Source organism: Corvus cornix, chromosome 1 (genome assembly GCF_000738735.6).
Source record: "Corvus cornix cornix isolate S_Up_H32 chromosome 1, ASM73873v5, whole genome shotgun sequence".
NCBI classification, from domain to species: domain Eukaryota; kingdom Metazoa; phylum Chordata; class Aves; order Passeriformes; family Corvidae; genus Corvus; species Corvus cornix.
In genome coordinates this window covers 116,648,581-116,667,791 of record NC_046332.1, presented here as the reverse complement: position 1 = coordinate 116,667,791, position 19,211 = coordinate 116,648,581, and the positions used below count along the sequence as shown (strand labels likewise).

The 19,211-nt window shown below is 48.9% G+C and overlaps 1 protein-coding gene across 1 annotated transcript in view; it reads right to left on the bottom strand.

Moving 5' to 3' along the window:
- Window positions 1-12,843: 12,843 nt before the first annotated feature.
- RUNX1 (RUNX family transcription factor 1) overlaps window positions 12,844-19,211 on the bottom strand; it is a 157,236-nt gene continuing 150,868 nt past the window's right edge. The window contains 3 exon segments of the mRNA XM_039553617.1: window positions 12,844-13,484; window positions 13,487-13,762; window positions 17,739-17,900. Coding sequence (XP_039409551.1) covers window positions 13,270-13,484; window positions 13,487-13,762; window positions 17,739-17,900 — 653 coding nt within the window. The 3' untranslated portion in view covers window positions 12,844-13,269.

The following is a 19,211-nucleotide window of genomic DNA, read 5'->3' as shown; positions in this document are numbered from 1 at the left end:
TGGCATGAGGTGTTTGCTGGGTTTTTCATCCCTTTTAGTTATGAGTTGTGATTTTTGTTGTTCAGGGAACCAGCAGGGCCAGATAATCTTCTCTTCGTTCAGGAATGCTCCTCAGGAATGAATATCACTGTGTCTCTCCCTTTTTTCTTAGGAGATACAACCCAGCCTCTGTGCCTGAGCTGGTAGAATGTGATACGGGTTATGTTGTAGGCCGAAGTTTGATTCTAGCATTCTTATGGTAATTCTTTCAATTTAATATCAATTTCTTGTTGCTCTGAGGGGCCATTGCTTAGCATGGAGGGTGATAACCCTTTGAAAGTGCAGCCTAAAAATAAATCATAAACCCAAACCTCAGTTGTCTTCCAGCCCCACTGAGAGAGAGAAACATCGGGGAGGTGAGTGGCTACCAGATTTTGGGGAAATCTCCACCTTTGGGTTGTTTAGCCTGGAGGAGGCTCAGGGGGGACCTCATTGCTCCCCACAACTCCACTGACAGGAGGGGCAGTGAGGTCAAGAGGTCAAACTCTTCTGCTGTGTCCCAAGAGGAAATGGCCTCAAATGGCACCAGGGGAGGCTCAGGGTGGAGATTGGAAACAATTTTTCCCTGCCAGAGTGGTGAGGCCTTGGGATGAGCTGCCCAGGGAGTGCTGGAGTCACTGTCTCTGGGAGTGCTCAGGAGGAGTCTGGATGTGGCCCTTGGGGACAGGCTTTGGGGTGCTGCTGGTGCTGCTGGGGTGGCACTGGGTGATCCTGGAGGGCTCTGCCCACCCTGTTAATTCAGTGATCCTGTGATGGCTGCGGCACTCGAACGCCCAGGCTGGGTTTGACGGAGCCGTTTCCCCACGCTGCTCCATGTCCTCAGCACACAGAGCGAGGACGGCTGAGGCAGCATCGCCTGGAGTCGAGCTCCATCTGCCGGGAATTTCAGCGAGTCGCGGCAGCCACGGCACCGGGAGCCTCTTCCCTGCCGTCCTGCCCTATCCCCCTCCTGCCTGCGCTCCGCAGGGGATGCTGCCTCCGCTCGGGCGGTGGGGCCGAGCAGAAGCCCCGCTCTGGCAGGACTGGCCAGGCCGGGCTCTGAGCAGCCTCATCCTTCCCCTGCCACAGCCTCGCAGAGCCGAAGCAGGAGCAGCCATGCTGTGCCTGGGGGGTTCTGCTTCTGTGTTGCAGAATTGCACAGGTGGAACTCGCAGAGTTAGAGAATATCCTGAGTTAGGAGGATGCTGAGAATATCCTGAGTAAGGCACCCACAAGGATCAGCCAGTCCCACCGCAGGTCCTGCACAGACCCCCCAACAATCCCAGCCTGGGCATCCCTGGCAGCGCTGTCCAAACGCTCCTGGAGCTCTGGCAGCCTCGGGGCCGTGCCCATTCCCTGGGGAGCCTGGGCAGTGCCCAGCAGCCTCTGGGGGAAGAACCTTTCCCTAAAATCCAACCTAACCCTGCCCTGGCCCAGCTCCAGGCGCTCCCTGGGTGCTGTCCCTGTCCCAGGAGCAGAGATCGGAGCTGGCTGTCGGGAGGAGCTGCAGCCCCTGCTGAATCTCATCTCAGTTTCCCTTTCTCTGGGCTCAACAAGCCAAAGTCCCTCAGCTGCTCTTCGTGTGGCCCCTCCAGACCCTTCCCCATCCTTGTATCCTTCCTCCAGACTCTCTTGAAGAGCTTTATGTCCTTCTCCCCTTGCGGTGCCCAAAGCTGCCCCCAGGACTGGAGGCGAGGCCACCACAGCCCAGAGCAGAGCTGTGACCTTTGCAGCCCCGATCGTGTTCAGCTTAGCAGAAGCCATTCCCATCCTCTGCCCCAAATGTTTTTAGCAATGCCACCTGTACAGTGTGTGATTAACATTTCAAGAGGGTGTGGTAACAGCCAAGATTTTTTTTGTTCCCAGGGCCTGTGTCCATGACAGTCGTGGCCTCTGCCTCTTTCCCCCGTTAAGTCCCTCTCCTCTCCAACAGGAAAGAATAATTTCTTCTTCCATCCACCCCAGCTCAGCCATTCTCCAGGAAGACCTGAGTCAGATGTTTGGTACCTAAACCAAATACCTGAGGAAGGTGGGGAAGAGGGAGACAATTGCTGGAGGGAGACACACAGTTACTGAACCAGCCTAATGTAAACAAGATCTAAAGCAAGAGTTCAGAATTATTAAAACTAGGGGAAAATGCCAAAGAAGGAAATTCTTCTCCGTTCAGTCACCCAGCTCTGGAGCCAATGAAACCTGCTTCACTATTCCTGAGAGATGATTTACAGACGTGTTTTTATGGTGGAGACAACAATAACAACAACCTTCCCTCCGTGAACCTCTTCATCCACGGAGCTCAAAGGGCTCCTCAAAGATCAGTGTCACTCATGCAAGGAGGAGACCGAGGCGCAAGAAGGGAGGGACTTTGCTCCAGCAAGTGGAGAAGCCAGGGATAAACCCTGAGTTAGGTCCAGTCTGTGCTAAGATGCATTGCTCAGCAAAGAGGAGTCAGAAAGCTCCATCCACGGAGTGTGTGAGTGGTGGTACACGTGAGGAGAGTGGCACTTGAGGAATTGAATTCAGAGAAATGCTGAGCAGCAGCTGTGAGAAAACGAGGTCATTCTCCTCCTTGTGCCTCCACCAGCCTCCCAGAAGAGAACCTAATTCCTAGGATGGTTTAGCTCTAACACATTTGTTTCATCAGGGATAGAAAAAACATTCAGGAGTTTTTGGTTTGGTTTATTTTTTTTCCCCCAGTTTTTTTACAGCTGGAGAAGCCACAATTTGGGGTCTGTTCTTGCATCTCTTTAACAGACAACAAAAAACCTCATTCTTTCAACAGAACTGTTTTTTTTTTTCTTCCTAGAGATTTTTTTCTTTATCCTAATTTTGATATCCACCTGGGAGGGACAAGAGATGGGAAATACAATTTTGCTTATTTTTAAAGGTTTGGAATAAATTTGACCTCCTGCTTGCCCCTCTTCTTCCCCAACTCCCTCTTCCCTCCTGTGCCACTGAAACCATCTTTGTGTGGGAGGCAAATCTCTAGATCCCTGTTGATATTCCTGCGAACAGGCACAAAAATATCCCTCACAGAAGTGTCTGGAGGGGTCCCTCTCTTCCCCCCACTCTTTTCTGAGTGCTCTGTAGTCGTCAAAGTGACAAAATTCACCACCCACAAAGAGGGGACTCCTTGAGTGACTCATTTCTCATCTTTAGTGGAACCACACTGGCTGAGGGAACACTTGGAAGCCTCTTGAACATAACACGTGGTGTCTTCATGAGAATTAAGGTGGAAGACTTCAGGAAGTTGAAAATGTCCAGCTTGGCCATGGGACACTGAGAAAGGAAACAAATATTTTCCAGCAGGTGATATGGCTGAAGACCCTGGGAAGCTGGGCAGTACACAAAACGATCCCAAAAATCAACTCAGACTAACAGGATCACACTGGGAAAGGCACTACAAGGTAAAATATCTGCACCTTTAATATCTTAGGGGGCTGCAAGGTCACCCAGGTGACCCCTTGAGGTCATAGCCACGGTCAGGACAGCACTGAAAATTAACCAAAATCCCTTGATTTTGGCCTCTCACACCTGGGGCTGCTTGGAAATCCTTGGGATGGGCTGAGGTGCAACCTGCTCACTCACCCCAACCTTGTCATTCTGCTTCCACAAAGTGAGGATCCTGGAAGGGCCAGCATTCCCAGGACTGGCAGGCTTCAACCTTTGGCAACAAAAATCATTCAGGTTTCATCATTTTCAAAAGGATGATGCCACTGAACAGTTTTTCAGGACCACGCTGACAGATGTTTGCCATGTGCAGAAAGTTTTGATTTTTCTGTCCTAAACCAGAACAACTTCCACTCATCCAGCCCCAAAACTGTAATTGCCTTGGGATGGACACGCTGGCATTGGACTGGCTGGGATCACACATCCCTTGAAGTTACGTGTGCTGGGCTGACATCTCCGTGCTCCTGGTCTGCAGGAAGCTGGAGAAATATCAAAGAGGAGGGAATAGAATTGAAAAAGAAAGGTTTCCTTCCCCCCTCCACAAATTTAGCAACAGTTTTATGAGGCAAAAATGAAAGTGGAAACATTCCTGTGTGAAATAACTTTATTTAAGAGCAACTCATTTCAGAGAGGAAGGGTGAAGTTTGCCACAGGAGCTTCATGCAGGGATTTTGCTGTTTCACTGAAAATTCACTGATTTTCAAGGAATTGCAGGTCCCTTCCAACCCAAGCTCTTCTGTGGTTCTGTGAACTGGGACGTCTGGGTCCTGAGGGATTCTGGTGTGAGAAAACAGGGAAATAAATGGGAGTAAACATCCCGCAGGAATAAACCTGACCTGGTGGTGTCGTGAAGCACTTTCAGTAGTCAGAGAGCTCCTGAGGAGCTGTGCCCGGCTCTCTCCTCTGCTCACATGTGTCAAGTGTAAGTTTGCCACTTAAGCCTCCCCGAAAAGCTACAGCTGTTCCCGTGTTTGAGGCATTTGGAAGTAAAACAGCCAGAGGCACTTTCTGCGTGCTCCAGGAAACAATTCTGTATCGGCAGGGAGCGAGTTCCCTCTCTTTTGCCAGGCTCCCTTCCCTCAGGAACGAGCGTTTTCCAAAGCCCTCAGCGCAGAGCTGCCCCCCTCCCTGCTCGGAAAGCAGGCTGTGTTTGAAATCTGTCTATTAGATTTTCTCCCTAAATTGTTTTATCCTCCTCTCGAAAAACCCAAACAATTCCCAGACAGTGACTCGTGCTGACTAATCCAGTCTGGGAGACTTCTAGGTGTCCCTGTAACCTAAAACCAGCAAACAAGCTTCCTAATTCAGTAGCTAGACATTCCAATGGGGACCTGGAGGTTCTGGGCTTTTATTTTCCTTCTCCTCAGGGTTAAACATGCTTTTATCTACGCTGTGCCTCCCTCCCCCAGCAGGCAGGAGTTGGGATGAGCTGGAATTCGAACATTCCTTTCCTGCCTACACTTAAAAGTCCTGATCCACAGGGCATCCCGGTGGCAAAGTTATTGCGAGTCCTCAGCAAAGGTAAAAACAGGGAGCAAAGGTTCTTCCAGGGAGAAGAAGGGGGTGCCTGGAGGAATAATTGAGATATTCCCAAATCATCTCGCAGCCCTGTAAGAAACTCAGTGTTGCAAAAAGGTGCGGGGACAAAGAAAAATTGTATTTTTGGCCCTTTTACAGTGCTGGGCTGAGTCACATTTTAGTCATGTCTGGAAACCACAGGGCCATTAGCAGGCCCCGTAGCCTAAGAGTTGCAGCAGTGACAGATTCGGAGCTCTGAAGGTTGTGAACAAGCTCTGTCTGGGAGCAGATAATGCAGTTTATTGTCTGCTCCGTGGCCACACACGCTGAGCCACGAACCAGCATTCCAGGCCTGCCCAGGGAAAGGGATCTCGCTCCTGCCCCACGGATCCAGGCGTGGTGTGGTGCCACTGGGAAGGGGGAGAAGCCGAGTGCACCCAAGGACACACACCTGGGTTATTTATCCAGGATATCCCTGGGGAGCTGGACACACACCTGGGTTATTTATCCAGGAGCTGGACACACACCTGGGTTCTTTTTCCAGGAGCTTGACACACAGTGAGTTACTTTTCCAGGACACCTGTGTGGAGCTGGACGGCGCCTTGAGGGCTGATGGTGCTTAATGAGCCCTCACTGCACAAGTCAAATGCCCCAGACAGTGGCCTTTGTAATTAAAGCTCATTAAAAGCTGGGTGTGAAGTGCCACAAGAAGTCAACAACGTTTTGCATTTGCCCTTGGCAGCCCCTCCTCTCACCAGCAGCAGCCTCCAGCCTTGGTCTTCATCACCTTCTGTGCCCTTTCCTCCTCCTCCCTCTTGAGCAGCCACAGAGGGAGGGTTGAGCTGGATGCTCCCAGTTGCCCAAACTGGTGTGGTGGGGTCACCTCTGGGTCCCAGAGGGCTGCCCTGTCTTCCCATGGGATCTCAGCTCCCTCTTTTCCAGCTGCCCTGGGCAGGGAGCAAGGCAGAGGGGCAGGAGAGGGAGCTGCCCCTGCTCCCTCCCCTCACGCTGCCACTGGTCTGGGATGGCACAACCACTCTGAAAACCGGGGGGTTTGGCACAGGAGGGATTCTCCTCAGTCCAGCTGAGGCAGGGAAGGAAGACACAGCCTTCCCCACAAGGACAGGCAGTGGGATCCATGGATCTGCTCAAAGTGGCCGTGGCAGCCGGACGCCTTCCCTTCCTCTCCACAACCAGAACTCTGCTGCTCTGTTCTCTGCACAATCTTCAAAACCCAGCAGCCTGCTCTGTCCTCTGCAAAGTCTTCAAACCCCAGCAGCAAATATTTCTGCTGAGATGCCCTTGGGTGTCATATTTTTGGGTTTGTTTTGACTATCGCTATTTGTGGCTTCTTTTCCTGCGTGTCAAAACCAGAGACAAAATAAACACGTGCTCTGCCTCCTCGTCCACGGCGAGAGAAGTGCTCTTGGGTTTCACAGGGTTAGGGGAGGAATCCGTAGGGGAGTCTCTTCAAAAATATAAATGCAATATTTTAGGATGCTGCTGGAAAGAAATGTCAGGAGGCCACGGTGAGCAGAGTAAGCAGGAACCCCATCAGAGAGGGGGGTGCCAACATTTCTGCCTCTAAAGAAGCACCTGGAATTCCGTTTTCTTTTAGTGTTTTGGCCCTAATTTTAAACAGATAATATGGATTATGGTTTGAGAGATGGAGCATTACTCTGCGAGCTGTCAGAAGAAAAATGCACCTTTAATACTTTGCTTTGTAGCTGGTTTTTCACTTTACTGAGAGGAGCAGCTGAACGCCAATCCTTGTGTATATAAATTACATCTATAAATTACATGTATAATACAAAACAGCCTGGTCTGGAAGGTTCCCTGCCCATGGCAGAGGACTTGGAACTGGGTGATCTTTAATGTCCCTTCCAACCCAAACCATTCCGTGGTTCCCTGATTATTGTGGAGAAGGATATTACTGAAAATTCCTTTAATATCATGCAGTAGGTTGGACCAATATTAGAAGGTATTTTACATATATCTACGTCTTCCTACATCCAGAGGCTTTTGAAATGAACTTTCAATATATTTTTCTCATTTTGAAAGCTTAGTACACCCATAGTAATATTTCATAAACACTTCTGTTTCATTATTTATTTAAAGAGAAAAAAACCCCAAATCTTTTAAGTAACATGACCTTAAAATCTGTTTTGGTGCTCCTCAGGGAAGGTTCAATCCATCAGTAGCAAAAAGGATCCGATCCAAGAAGGAAAAGATGAAGAAAAATAAGAGCTGTAGATGAATGTGAAATACTGAAATTTAATCGAGAAGCCAGGGATATAACTCAATTATTGGACTTCTGTGGATGCAGAGTCCCATTTCATGGAATCATGGAATGGTTTGGGATGGAGGGACCTCAAAGCCCATCCAGTGCCACCCCTGCCATGGCAGGGACACCTTCCACTGTGCCAGGCTGCTCCAAGCCCCAATGTCCAGCCTGGCCTTGGGCACTGCCAGGGATCCAGGGGCAGCCCCAGCTGCTCTGGGCACCCTGTGCCAGGGCCTCCGTGTAAATTTCCCTCCTGCTCTGGTATCCCATTGGATTTCAGGCCTTTCACCAGGTTACTCCACAGCAGGAAAATACCATTTTGGCAAAAAAGAAAGAAATCATTAAAAAAATCCAAACCCCATGGAAACCTATTTTTGATGTTGTGAGTGACACATGGTCAGCACCCTTCTCCTGATGGCTCCTTTTCCCCTGAGAGGGTTTTCTTCTCCCTGATAAAAGAATGCACCAGGCCCACGGGCATACTTGTCAAACATTTTATTTGTCATTCACACTAATTATGATATTGAATTTACAGAGGAAACTGTGGTACAAACGAAGAAAGAAAGAAAAGAAAGAAAAGTGTTCATTAGAACTACTGCAGCAGTCCAGCTGCTCTGGGTAGTTGCAATGAATTCTCCTGTGGTGCTGGACACAGCCATCCCTGTGGACAGCGAGAGGCTACCCTGGGGTGGTATCTAGAGATTCCTGGAGTGGGGGGGAAAAAAATCTACTCTATTCTCTTTTCCTATCTGGTTCCAAAAATCAGCAGCCACGCCCTGCCATCCCTCCCTTCCCAAGAAGAAAAATCCCCAGTAATCAACCCCCAACCTGGTGGTTTCCCCTTCTGGAAAAGTTCAGCCTGAAAGGGAAAATGGGGCTGTTGCAGGATGCTGCAGCCTCTGTTTTGTAAACATAGCCAGAAAATGCAGAACAAGTTCCCTTTGGTGCCACTCTGATGGGGCTGTGTCCCTCCTCAGCCTCACCACCTCACACTGAAATTTTGGTTTTAAAAAGAGCTGGAATTGTCCAGCCCCAAATACCACAAATAACCCACAGATGATTTTTTTGTTGTTGTTTTTGCATGTTTGTTTCTCCCCTACCACAAAAAAAAAAGTGAAGGATGTTGGATAGAGACCATGCTATAACTGTTTACAAAAGTGAATAAAATGTAGTTCCTCTTGAAGCCTAAAAATAACTAATTGGGAAAAGAAATAAGTCTCACTACAGTATTTCAGCAAACACAAAGGTAAGTTCATTAAAAACACAGAAAAATGAGAAAAATGCAGAGTAATTACAAGCACTAAATATTATTTTGGCTAGGAAGCTTTGGAAATCTATTTACAGACATAAATACAAGTAACTCTGGGGATGCAACCCTTTTACGACAAGGAGGAAAAACGCCGAGTGGTTGGGACTGACCCAGCGAGGTGAACAAAACTCGAGCGGGAAAATGTTACAAGGCAGGAAAACAAGGCAGAGTTCTGCTCCGAGGACAGAAAACGGATCCACTTCTCCCTGAATTTCAAACACACCCATGGAAAAGGTCACCCAGGAAGCAGCAGTGAATGTTTCAAGAGTGCCAGGAAATTTGGGGCACTTTGGCGAAGGCTCTGGGTCGTTTGGAGGAGAGGATTTCTCTCCTTCCCAGCAGCGAATTTGGCATCATCCTACAAATCAAACCCTTCACGGCAGGGATGCTCTCTGCATCCTCTCCTCCCTGCATTAAAGTTCCCCTCCAATGCCCTGGGAGTGAGCAGGAACACTTAAATGAGTTTAAATGTTGTTGGAGAGGGAAATATTTGTCCTCAAGGCCAGCAAAATTTACTTTGAAGATGTTTGACATGGACAAGGAGTTTTGTCTTGTGAAAGGAGCACCCAAGCTGAGAGTAAGGACTGCCATGAGCTGAATTTTGGGAGGGCAAGGTACCTAAAGCACTCTGCTGACTGCAGCTCCAGAGCAGAAGCACAATAATTCTGTTTTTTCTGATTCCATTCAGCTCCCGGGATGATAAAACTATATAAATATATATTTATGATATCCATCTAAAAATAGATCCTTGTATACTCTAATTTGGAGATGGGGAGGGGGGAAATGTTTTATTATCCAAATGTCTTTTTTCCTGCCTGTTAAGTGCTCTTAAGATACAAGAGGAAAGACGTGAGAGCATTTTCACAGCCTTGAAAAGCTTTGCCATCCTTAGTGATGGCTACAAAACCACGTATTTGAGTAAACTGTGGCTTTTCGTGAGTGGATACACTGAAACCCACAGTGATTAAACAGATTAATTGCCAGGGATAATGAACTTGGCTTTTCCTTTCCTCTGCAGTGCTGCACATACCCAGAGAGGCTGGACTCCAAAATTTGGCTACTGGCAATAATCACATGGGAAACACTGGGAAATTCCAGAGAAGTGTCACTAAGGACACAGGGAAATGGGGTGCTGACCAGTTCTGCATTTCCTCATCCTGTTCACACCAGGGAGAGCCAAATTAAACCTCACCTTTAGGTGAGAGACACCATGCTATAACTGGTCCCAAACCTCCCCTTTAGGATGAGAGGAGACAAAGTAGAGGCACAGACATAAGAAATGTTTGATTTAGGGTCGGAGCTCCAGGCTGAGAGGTGCCAGCTCCCCGTTCCTGTGAATCCCTGATTTTTTAGCTTCCAAGGTGGGTGGGTTTCAATACTGGGGGCTAAAAGGGGCAAAGGGCTGTAGCAGAAAGGAGGCTGTGGTGTCCCACAGGCCTGGGAGTGTGGCGACCACACTGACCTCACCTCGGTGAGCACAACAACCTCACTTCTGCCACTGGGCTGAACTCATGGAATCATCAAATCATGGAATGGTTTGGGTTGGAGGGACCTTAAACTCATCCAGTGCCACCCCTGCCATGGCAGGGACACCTCCCACTGTGCCAGGCTGCTCCAAGCCCCAATGTCCAGCCTGGCCTTGGGCACTGCCAGGGATCCAGGGGCAGCCCCAGCTGCTCTGGGCACCCTGTGCCAGGGCCTCCTAAATCTCACAGGGATGAATTTATTCCAAATATCCCATCTATCCCTGTCCTCCTTCATCTTAATACCATCCCCCTTGTCCTATCACTCCATGCTTTTGTTAAAATTCTCTCTCCAGGTCACCTGGCCCTTCCTGGCTCCTCCAAGCTCCTCTCCTCTCCCTCCCTGCTGTGTTTCCACTCCCAGCTCTGGGCACTTTGGTGGTCCAGTCACAAGGCAGATGTGAGAGCTGCAATCCATTATGATTTTAATTGAGAGCTGTAATAAATTAGGACTTGAATTGCACAGAGTGTGTGGGATGGGCTCTGCAACAGAGCTGCTGCTCAGTGATGAGGGACTTTTTTCTGGCTACTGAAGAGGTGAGAGTCCAACTACGGAAATGCTACAACAGGGCATCTCTGTATTTCTATATTCAGCAGGGTCTCCAGGCTTTCAAAATAGAATTTTTAGTACTCTGATATAATTTGGATATTTTCTGCCTTTTTTTCTTCAGAGCAAACTCTGGAAGATCATAAAGGATGTTCCATTAAATGAAAAGCACAAGGCCATGTGTTTTAACAAGAACATTTTGGGCTTTTGCTGAGATCTCTTGAAACACTCCCTATTTGCTGCACAAACCCGACCTTATTGACAATGGAAATTCTTCGATTCTTTTCAACACCAAAGTGCTACTGCATCCGACTCCAACAAAGAAGCAAAATCATATATATATATTAAAAAAAAAAGAGAAAACTTGAAAAACAAATGGTTTTAAATAAGTCCAGCTGTTTTGCTGCCTGCAGCCAAGGATCTTTTTTAATTTGAATCCTTTTAACTTTTTTTTTTTTTTCTAAAACATCAAACACTGATCTGAAGTCCTGCTTTCAAATACTCTCTGAGTTGACCTGCAATTGTTTCTCTCGTTTGAGAGGTACATTAAATAACAATCAGCTCATTTGGGACGCACACGTGTCAACATCAGCAGTTTGGAGTTAAGGAGTAGTACAAGAGCTGTGTTCAGAGCAAACCTCCAATAAAATAGTGCCATAAACGTTACAGTGACATCTGATATGTTTGTGCTGGAGCAACGGGCGGCTCTGTGCTCAACCTGCTCGGAGTAAAAGCCTTGTAGATTTACTACAGGGCACAACGTTGGCTACACCAGCTTTAAAAGCCCCTCCTCTTCTCCCACAAGATGGACATGGAAGGATTGTCCAGGCCCTGGCTTTTCTGGAGCTTTCCAAGTGAGCTTGGCAGCCCTGTCCAGGAACTGATCTGTTTTCCAGCAGACTGGAACGTGGCTCTTGCGCTCTACAGAAATCCTGGGAGCAAATCTCACCCAGATTCCATCAGAGCCAGGACTTCCCCCTGGCCATGGGAATCACAGGATCAGGGAATGGTTTGGGTTGGAAAGGATCTTAAAGATCGTCCACCATAATTGCCGTGGGCAGGGACATCTCCTGCTATCCCAGGCTGCTCCAAGCTGGCCTTGGGCACTGCCAGGGATCCAGGGGCAGCCCCAGCTGCTCTGGGCAACCTCCCAGGGAACAATTCCTGCCCAAGATCCCATCCAGCCCTGCCCTCTGGCAGTGGGAAGCCACTCCCTGTGTCCTGGCACTCCAGTGGGCAGGTATTTAATTAGGGAATATTGAATTTGCCTTATGAAGTATCTACATCCTGATTCCTGATCCTGAGGGTCACCACTGGTGACGAAGGAAAAGCATGGGAGGAGTAGGGAGAGATGACTCCACCACTTGGAAAGGTACAGAAATTCCCAGGGATTTTGGTGCCTTCCAGTGGGAATTGGGCACCTCAATGCCTTTGAGGATCTAAGCTGAGTAAAAGGAGAGTGAGATAACTGTAAACAATATTTTTAGGGAATCAGGAGGTCACTTTGCCCATCGTTATTCCAGCCTTTTTCAATGTGAGAAATTTGACTTTGGCTGCTACCAAAAAAAAGGCAATTGCTGATATTTTTTTTTTTATATAGGCATATTTAAATAATAATAGTATCAACAAATAAGAAAAGTCTAAATATCAAGCATAAATATCAATGAACTCGTCAAAGAAATACAGTAGTTGAAAATGACCCAAGGCTGTAGCCGTTGTGTTAAAAAACAAAAAAAAGTCCAAGAGATAAAAAGTTAAATTAAGTCATTGAAAAAGGGGCTGATTCTTTCAGTTGACAAAGCAAGAAAGAAGCAAGCATGATTAAAACAAAAAAAAAAAAGAGCTGAATCTTTTTTTTTTTTTGTAATTTGTAAGGTGCCAAGAGAAATAAAACAAATTAGATGCAAAGCAGGATGAGCTGCATCCTAAAAAAAACCCCCAAAAAACCAAAAAAACACCAAAAAAACTAAACCCAAAACAAAACAAAATAAACCCCAGTAATAAAAAATTCCATATTCTTTGGAATATACAAACAAAACAAAGAAAAGAAAGAATGAAGTCCAACATATAAAACCTCTCATTCACAGCATTGCTAAAACAGAAGCGTTCACAGTTTCCCTCTGGGAATCTTCCTATACTTCCTTACCCTTAAGATGTCCATAAGATGCAGTAAACTCACTAAGATTTGTTTTTTGGGTTTTTTTTTTTTTTGTTTTGGTTTTTTTTTTTTTTTTTAAGGTTTTAAGTCTTAAAAATAGAAGTGAACCGAAACTCTCTTTTAGGGCTGTGGAGACCTTCAAGCCCAGGCACGCTGGGAAACCACAGGCCTGGAATCAGGCTGGATACCCTTCTACCCACCCTTGCTACCTCTGCACCACCAGCCGGGCCGTCCTCCTTCCCAGAAGCTCATTCTCCTGCCAGGAACACTTTGCCGGAGCGATGTGGCTCCACCAGGGACTGGCAACGAGAGCCACCACTCCTGGGAGCGCTGACTTCTGAAGGGTTTGCTCCTCAAACTCGTGGATGAACACGGCAGGGCCCATAAGGAAGTTTCTGGGATGCCTCCGAGCGCCGGGAAATGGGAAGTCCGTTAGTCCTGACCCTCGAGCTCCTTCCAACCTCCTCAGTAGGGCCTCCACACGGCCTCCTCCAGCCTCGCCGTGCTGGCCATGTTGGTGGGGGAGTTGCTGTGGCTCCCTTCGGCCTCCACCACGTCGCTTTGGTTGGGGAGGTTGGGGTTGAGCAGCGTGGAGCCCGTGGAGGCGTTGGTGCAGGGCGGGTGGATGCGCGGCGGGGAGCGGTCCCCGCCGGAGATCATGGAGAACTGATAGGAGCCGCGGAGGTGCCGTAGTACAGGTGGTAGGAGGGGGAGCTGGTCTGGAAGGGGCTGCCCTGAGCCTGGGAGGAGCCGGGGTAGGGCGGGGGGAGGTACGTGTGGTATCTGGTGGCCGTGGACATGGCCGACATGCCGATGCCGATGCCGGAGCTGACGGGCGTGGGCGTGTAGGTGAAGGCTCCCGGGTAGTGCATGCGGGGGTCGGAGATGGACGGGAGCGCCGAGAAGGAGCGGTCGATTCCCACCCGGGGGTCGCTGAATGCAGTCAGGTCAGAGGCACCTGGGTGGTGAGGAAGGGAGGGAGAGAAATGTTACAGAATCCCAGGGTCCCAGAAGGAATTAGGTCAGGAAGAACCTCTGAGCTCATCGAGGCCCAGCCGTGCCCGATGCCCACCTTGTCCCCAGCCCAGAGCACTGAGTGCCACCTCCAGCCCTTCCTGGGACACCTCCAGGGATGGGGCACTCCAAACCTCCCTGGGCAGCCCCTGCCAAGGCCTGAGCTCCCTTTCCATGGGGAAATTCCTGCTGCTGTCCACCCTGAGCCTGCCCTGGCCCAGCCTGAGGCCGTTCCCTCTCCTCCTGTCCCTGTTCCCTGGCAGCAGAGCCCGACCCCCCCGGCTGCCCCCTCCTGTCAGGGACTTGTGCAGAGCCACAAGGTCCCCCCTGAGCCTCCTTTGCTCCAGCCTGAGCCCCTTTCCCAGCTCCCTCGGCCGCTCCTGGGGCTCCAGCCCCTTCCCAGCTCATTACAGAATCCCAGGATCCCTGAGGCTGGAAAAGCCCTCCCAGCCCAGCCAGGCCCAGCTGTGCCCGATGCCCACCTTGTCCCCAGCCCAGAGCACTGAGTGCCACCTCCAGCCCTTCCTTGGACACCTCTAGGGATGGGCACTCCAGACCTCCCTGGGTGACCCTTCCAATATCTAATCTCCCTTTCCATGAAGAATTTTGAGCTGACAGAACAAGGTTATAACCAACATCCAAACTCCGATCGAACGTTAACCAGAATGGCTGCAACCTATCCCTCCCCTGCTCCCTATGGAGTCGTTGCACTCTGGGAGATGTGGATATTTTGGATTAATTTCAGTAAAGCAACAATTACAGAGGAGTGCCAGGCTCTGGCCCTGCTTTGTCTTCCCTCTCACAGACCTTGCAGCACAGGCAATTATTTACACTCGGAGTGTCCTTGGCCTTGGGCGGGTGGGGAGCAGCGACACAGATCTCAAACTCCTCGCCCCATGTCCTTTGGCTCACCAGGGACACTGATGGGACCTAAACAGAAACTGCAGCTTTTGCACAGCCTCTCCCTGCAGCCAGTTTTGTTTGCTGTGTCAAAGGGGAAGCTCCATGGAGCTCCATGGATCATCCTTGGGGTACACGGCCATGCACAGAAAGCGTGACAGCTCAGCTCAGCTGTCAGCACTTAGGAGTTCCCCATGGCTTTCCATCCCTTCAAAGTTAAGATAAATCAGGTTTACTCGAGGTCTTGGTGTCTGTGTTCTCATTTAGTGTCCACATCATTGCCACTGACTCCTGGGCACTTTGATGGGTAAAAAAGGACAAGGGAATGCTGTGTTTGGGGGTTGATGGTTTTACTTCCTTCCACGTGGGCCAGAAGCCTTTCTCATCCTGCTGAGTGAAATCATGGAATCCCTGAGGTGGGAAAAGCCTTCCAAGATCCAAGCTGTGCTCGATGCCCACCTTGTCCCCAGCCCAGAGCACTGAGTGCCACCTCCAGCCCTTCCTGGGACACCTCCAGGGATGGGCACTCCAAACCCCCCTGGGCAGCTCTTCCCAAGGCCTGAGCTCCCTTTCCATGGGGAAATTCCTGCTGCTGTCCACCCTGAGCCTGCCCTGGCCCAGCCCATGCCCTCTCACTCTGAAATGTTTCAGAGGACAGTCAAATCCTGCTCTGCTTTGTCTGACATCCATGGAATTATGCCCAGTCCCATCCTCTCGTTCCCTGCACGGATTAAACAAGCGGAGCAGATCCTCTTTAGGAATGATCTTCAGCGTGACTCAGGTTAATGGAAGGTCTCATCCCCAGAGCTGGCAGCGCTGCCTGGTTAAGATAACAACAATAATAATTATGGAAAAATCTCTCCAGAAGAAAGACAACTTCTCCTGGCAGCCAAGGCGTGGAGTCTGCAGCGGAGCAGCCGCGTGCTGAAGGAAATACTCCTGAGGAGGAGCAGAGGGAAAACAAAGCTCTTGGCTCTTCCCAGATTTCAAGCCGGAGCAGACTGAGTCTGGGATTCTTGGAGCAGACACACTCCAGAGCCAAGCTCTGAAAGCTCATCAGGACACATCAGCCCACCTTGATGAGTTTCTCTTAATGTCTTAGAAGAGCTCTGAACTTGCTGTTTGCTTCCTTTAGAGTTTGCCATCCATTTTTTTCTGGAGAATTAATGGGAACACACTCCATTCCCCAAAACCCTGTCACCTTTGGGTTTAACATGGGAAGACACACAATGGAATGGAGCAGCAGGAGCTTTGGAGGAGCCATGGTTAAGGTGGCACCTGCCAGATTTTAAATGGCACTTCCACACCTCATTCCTGAGAAACTTCCTAAAACTGCCTGGGTACATCATTAATCAGATGAGGGTTCATTCTTCCCTGGCAAAAAGCAGAGTAATGACATTTAACGTCAAGATGGTTCAAACACATCCCATGTTGTTGCTTTTTCCTTGAAGACACCAGGTCTTTAGCTGGGAGGGCCTAAAAAACTCCTCAAATTTGCTCTTTCTTCTGCCAAGGAGAAATTTCTTAGGGAGACACCGAGTGTGGGTGACAGAAAATGTTGTGACAGGTTTTTCCAGGAATGCTGGATGACATTTAAGGTCAGGAATTAGAACAGGAAAAGAAGGATGCTGACATGGGAACAAAACCTTTCTGGGTTCCTTCACAAGGCATGGAGAAACTCTGCCAGCTCCGAGGAAAATCCCTGTGGCCATGGGCAGAAGAAGCAGCTCTGTGGAGAAGGACATGGGGATCCTGGTGGAAAACGAAGGGGTGTTCTGATTTTTTTTTATTTCTGATTTCTAATTCTGTGTAAATAAAGAATGAGAATTTTTACAGACTTTTTTTAAAAAGAAGAAATGGCTTTTTTTTTTTCCTTTCTGAAAAGTTCCCTGTGTTTTCAGCCCTCCCTACAGCACAATTATCACCCAGACCTAACAAATAATTTAGATTTGGTGTGAGGCTTTCAAAGCAAGCTCTACATGACAACAACAGAACAGGCTGGAGCACGTTCAAGTGGTTCCCTCTGATCTCAGAAGAAGCCCTGAGTCTTAAAATGAGAGCAAGATGTGGAGTTAAAGGAGGGATTTTTGCAAAAGCTGTATGCAAATTAGAATGCTATGGCTCTCACTCATTTATAGAGAATTCCTACTGCTGCACACACAGATTGGTTCAAGATGTGCAGGTCAGGGACAGTTGAGCGTGGTGGAACCAGGGGTGGCTTTCACTTCCATTTTTCTGGTGGCTTCTAAAGCTCTGCAGGATGATTTGATGGACATGGAAAACAAGACAATCCAGTGCAACGCTTGAAATGCCCAACCCCACCATCCTGTGGCCAATGGGCCACCCAAAACCTGCTGTGCTCTGGTGTGGATTTAGAGGGAGGGAAGGAAACAGAGCTGGAATATCTGTGGCATCCATTTCTTGGCAATGTGATAATTCCTCAGCAATCCAAATTATTTTAATAGCTCCCTACACCTTCAAAGTGCTGCTTTTCCTGGTTTTAGTTCTTTTTTGACAATGTTCTGTTGGGCTCCAAACCCCAGGAGCAACCTGGGATAGTGGAAGGTGTGGGAATGGGATGAGCTTTAAGGTTCCTCCCACCCCAAACCAGTCTGGGGTTCAGGTTGGACACCAGGAGCAATTTCCCCATGGAAAGGGAGCTCAGGCCTTGGGAAGAGCTGCCCAGGGAGGTTTGGAGTGCCCATCCCTGGAGGTGTCCCAGGAAGGGCTGGAGGTGGCACTCAGTGCTCTGGGCTGGGGACAAGGTGGCCATCGGGCACAGCTTGGGCTCAACGACCTTTGACATCTTTCCCAACCTAATTAATTCTGCGATTGGTTTATCAAAAATACAACTCGTTGATTAAAATTCCCTATTTCTCTACTCTTCCCACAAATCCCCCAAAACCTCGGAACGAGCTTCGCCCAGAGAGCCCCCCAGGGGCTGGGGCAGCCCTGGGGCCACCCGTTTGCCAGCGGGGCAGTGTCCCCTGGCCACGGAGGGCCCGGGGCGGTGTCCTTACCTGAGAGGCGGCTGGAGAGCTCGGCCGTGAGCGAGGTCATGCCGCCGGCCCGGCCAGGTGAGATGGGCGTGGCCGGGTGCACGGCGGGCGTGGCGATGGAGCCCAGGTACTGGTAGGACTGGTCGTAGGACCAGGGCGGCGAGGGCTGCACCTGCCTGGTGTCTGCAAGCACAAAGAGACCTATGGGCTGCTTGGAATGGCAAAACTTGGCAATCCAACACGGGAATGGGGTGGGAATAGAGGCTGGAAGTGCCCTGGTAATTAAATGTCACTGAAATCCCCCGTGTCAGGAGGGTTTTGAGTGAGTTTCTATAATATTGGTTTTATTTTATTATTTTATTTTATTTTATTTTATTTTATTTTATTTTTTTTCCTTGTGAAGCTTTTTTGCTGTTTCCTGTTAATAGCAGGCAGGAAAAAGAAGTCAGGGAAAACCAGATTAAAAATTTCCAAGGGGAAAAACTCCTCCTCAGTCTTTGGGGCTGTGTGTTCACAGCTCTTTTAGCCAAAAATTGTCATGCAGGGCATCAAGGAGACCTCAAAGCCCACCCAGTGCCAGCCCTGCCATGGCAGGGACACCTCCCACTGTGCCAGGCTGCTCCCAGCCCCAATGTCCAGCCTGGCCTTGGGCACTGCCAGGGATCCAGGGGCAGCCCCAGCTGCTCTGGGCACCCTGTGCCAGGGCCTGCCCACCCTGCCAGGGAACAATTCCTGCCCAATCTCCCATCCAGCCCTGCCCTCTGGCACTGGGAACCACTCCCCGTTGTCACTGCAGTTCCTCAGGGGATGCAGACTCCTATGAAACCCACCAGGGATTCTTCTCTGGCCACAGGACCAGTTTGGATGAGGTTTGGAATCAGAGAAGCCCAAGAAGGAGTTTGTCCAAATCCATTGCCTCAACTCTTTCCTGCTTATTTCATTTTGCAGATAAAGCTGGGATTTCTCAGTGCATTGAAATGTCTCATTTTTGTATAAATCAACGGAATCAAAGAGTTTCCTCCCCCCTTTAACTTACCCAGATTTTTTCCCCCTATTTTTAGCAAAACATTTTCTATTTTCTTCAGCCTTAAGATCATCCTCCTGCAGCTCCCTCAAGATAATTGCCTTTATTGAAAAAAACAAATGCTGGATGAACTGCATTCAGATAAAACTGATACCAGCAAGGAAGGGAAATTTCCCAAGCCTGAGATGAGAACTTTGATCTCCCATCAGAAAGCCCATCTGGAAAATATTCTTTTGTAGTTCTTTATGGAGATGAGTTTTACATTTTGTTTGTTCCATCTGTTTACAAGATTCAAATTCATACAAAACTCCCAGCTTTTAAAAAGTTACAGATTGAAGTAAGATTTTTCTGCTGAGTAACAAGTTCAAATTCAGATGTGATTAATATTTAATTTCTTTCTTTTTGCAGGCAGCCTTCCTTCAAAATAAAATCAGTTGACTCACGTTGGTAAAAAAGCAACACCCAATTGC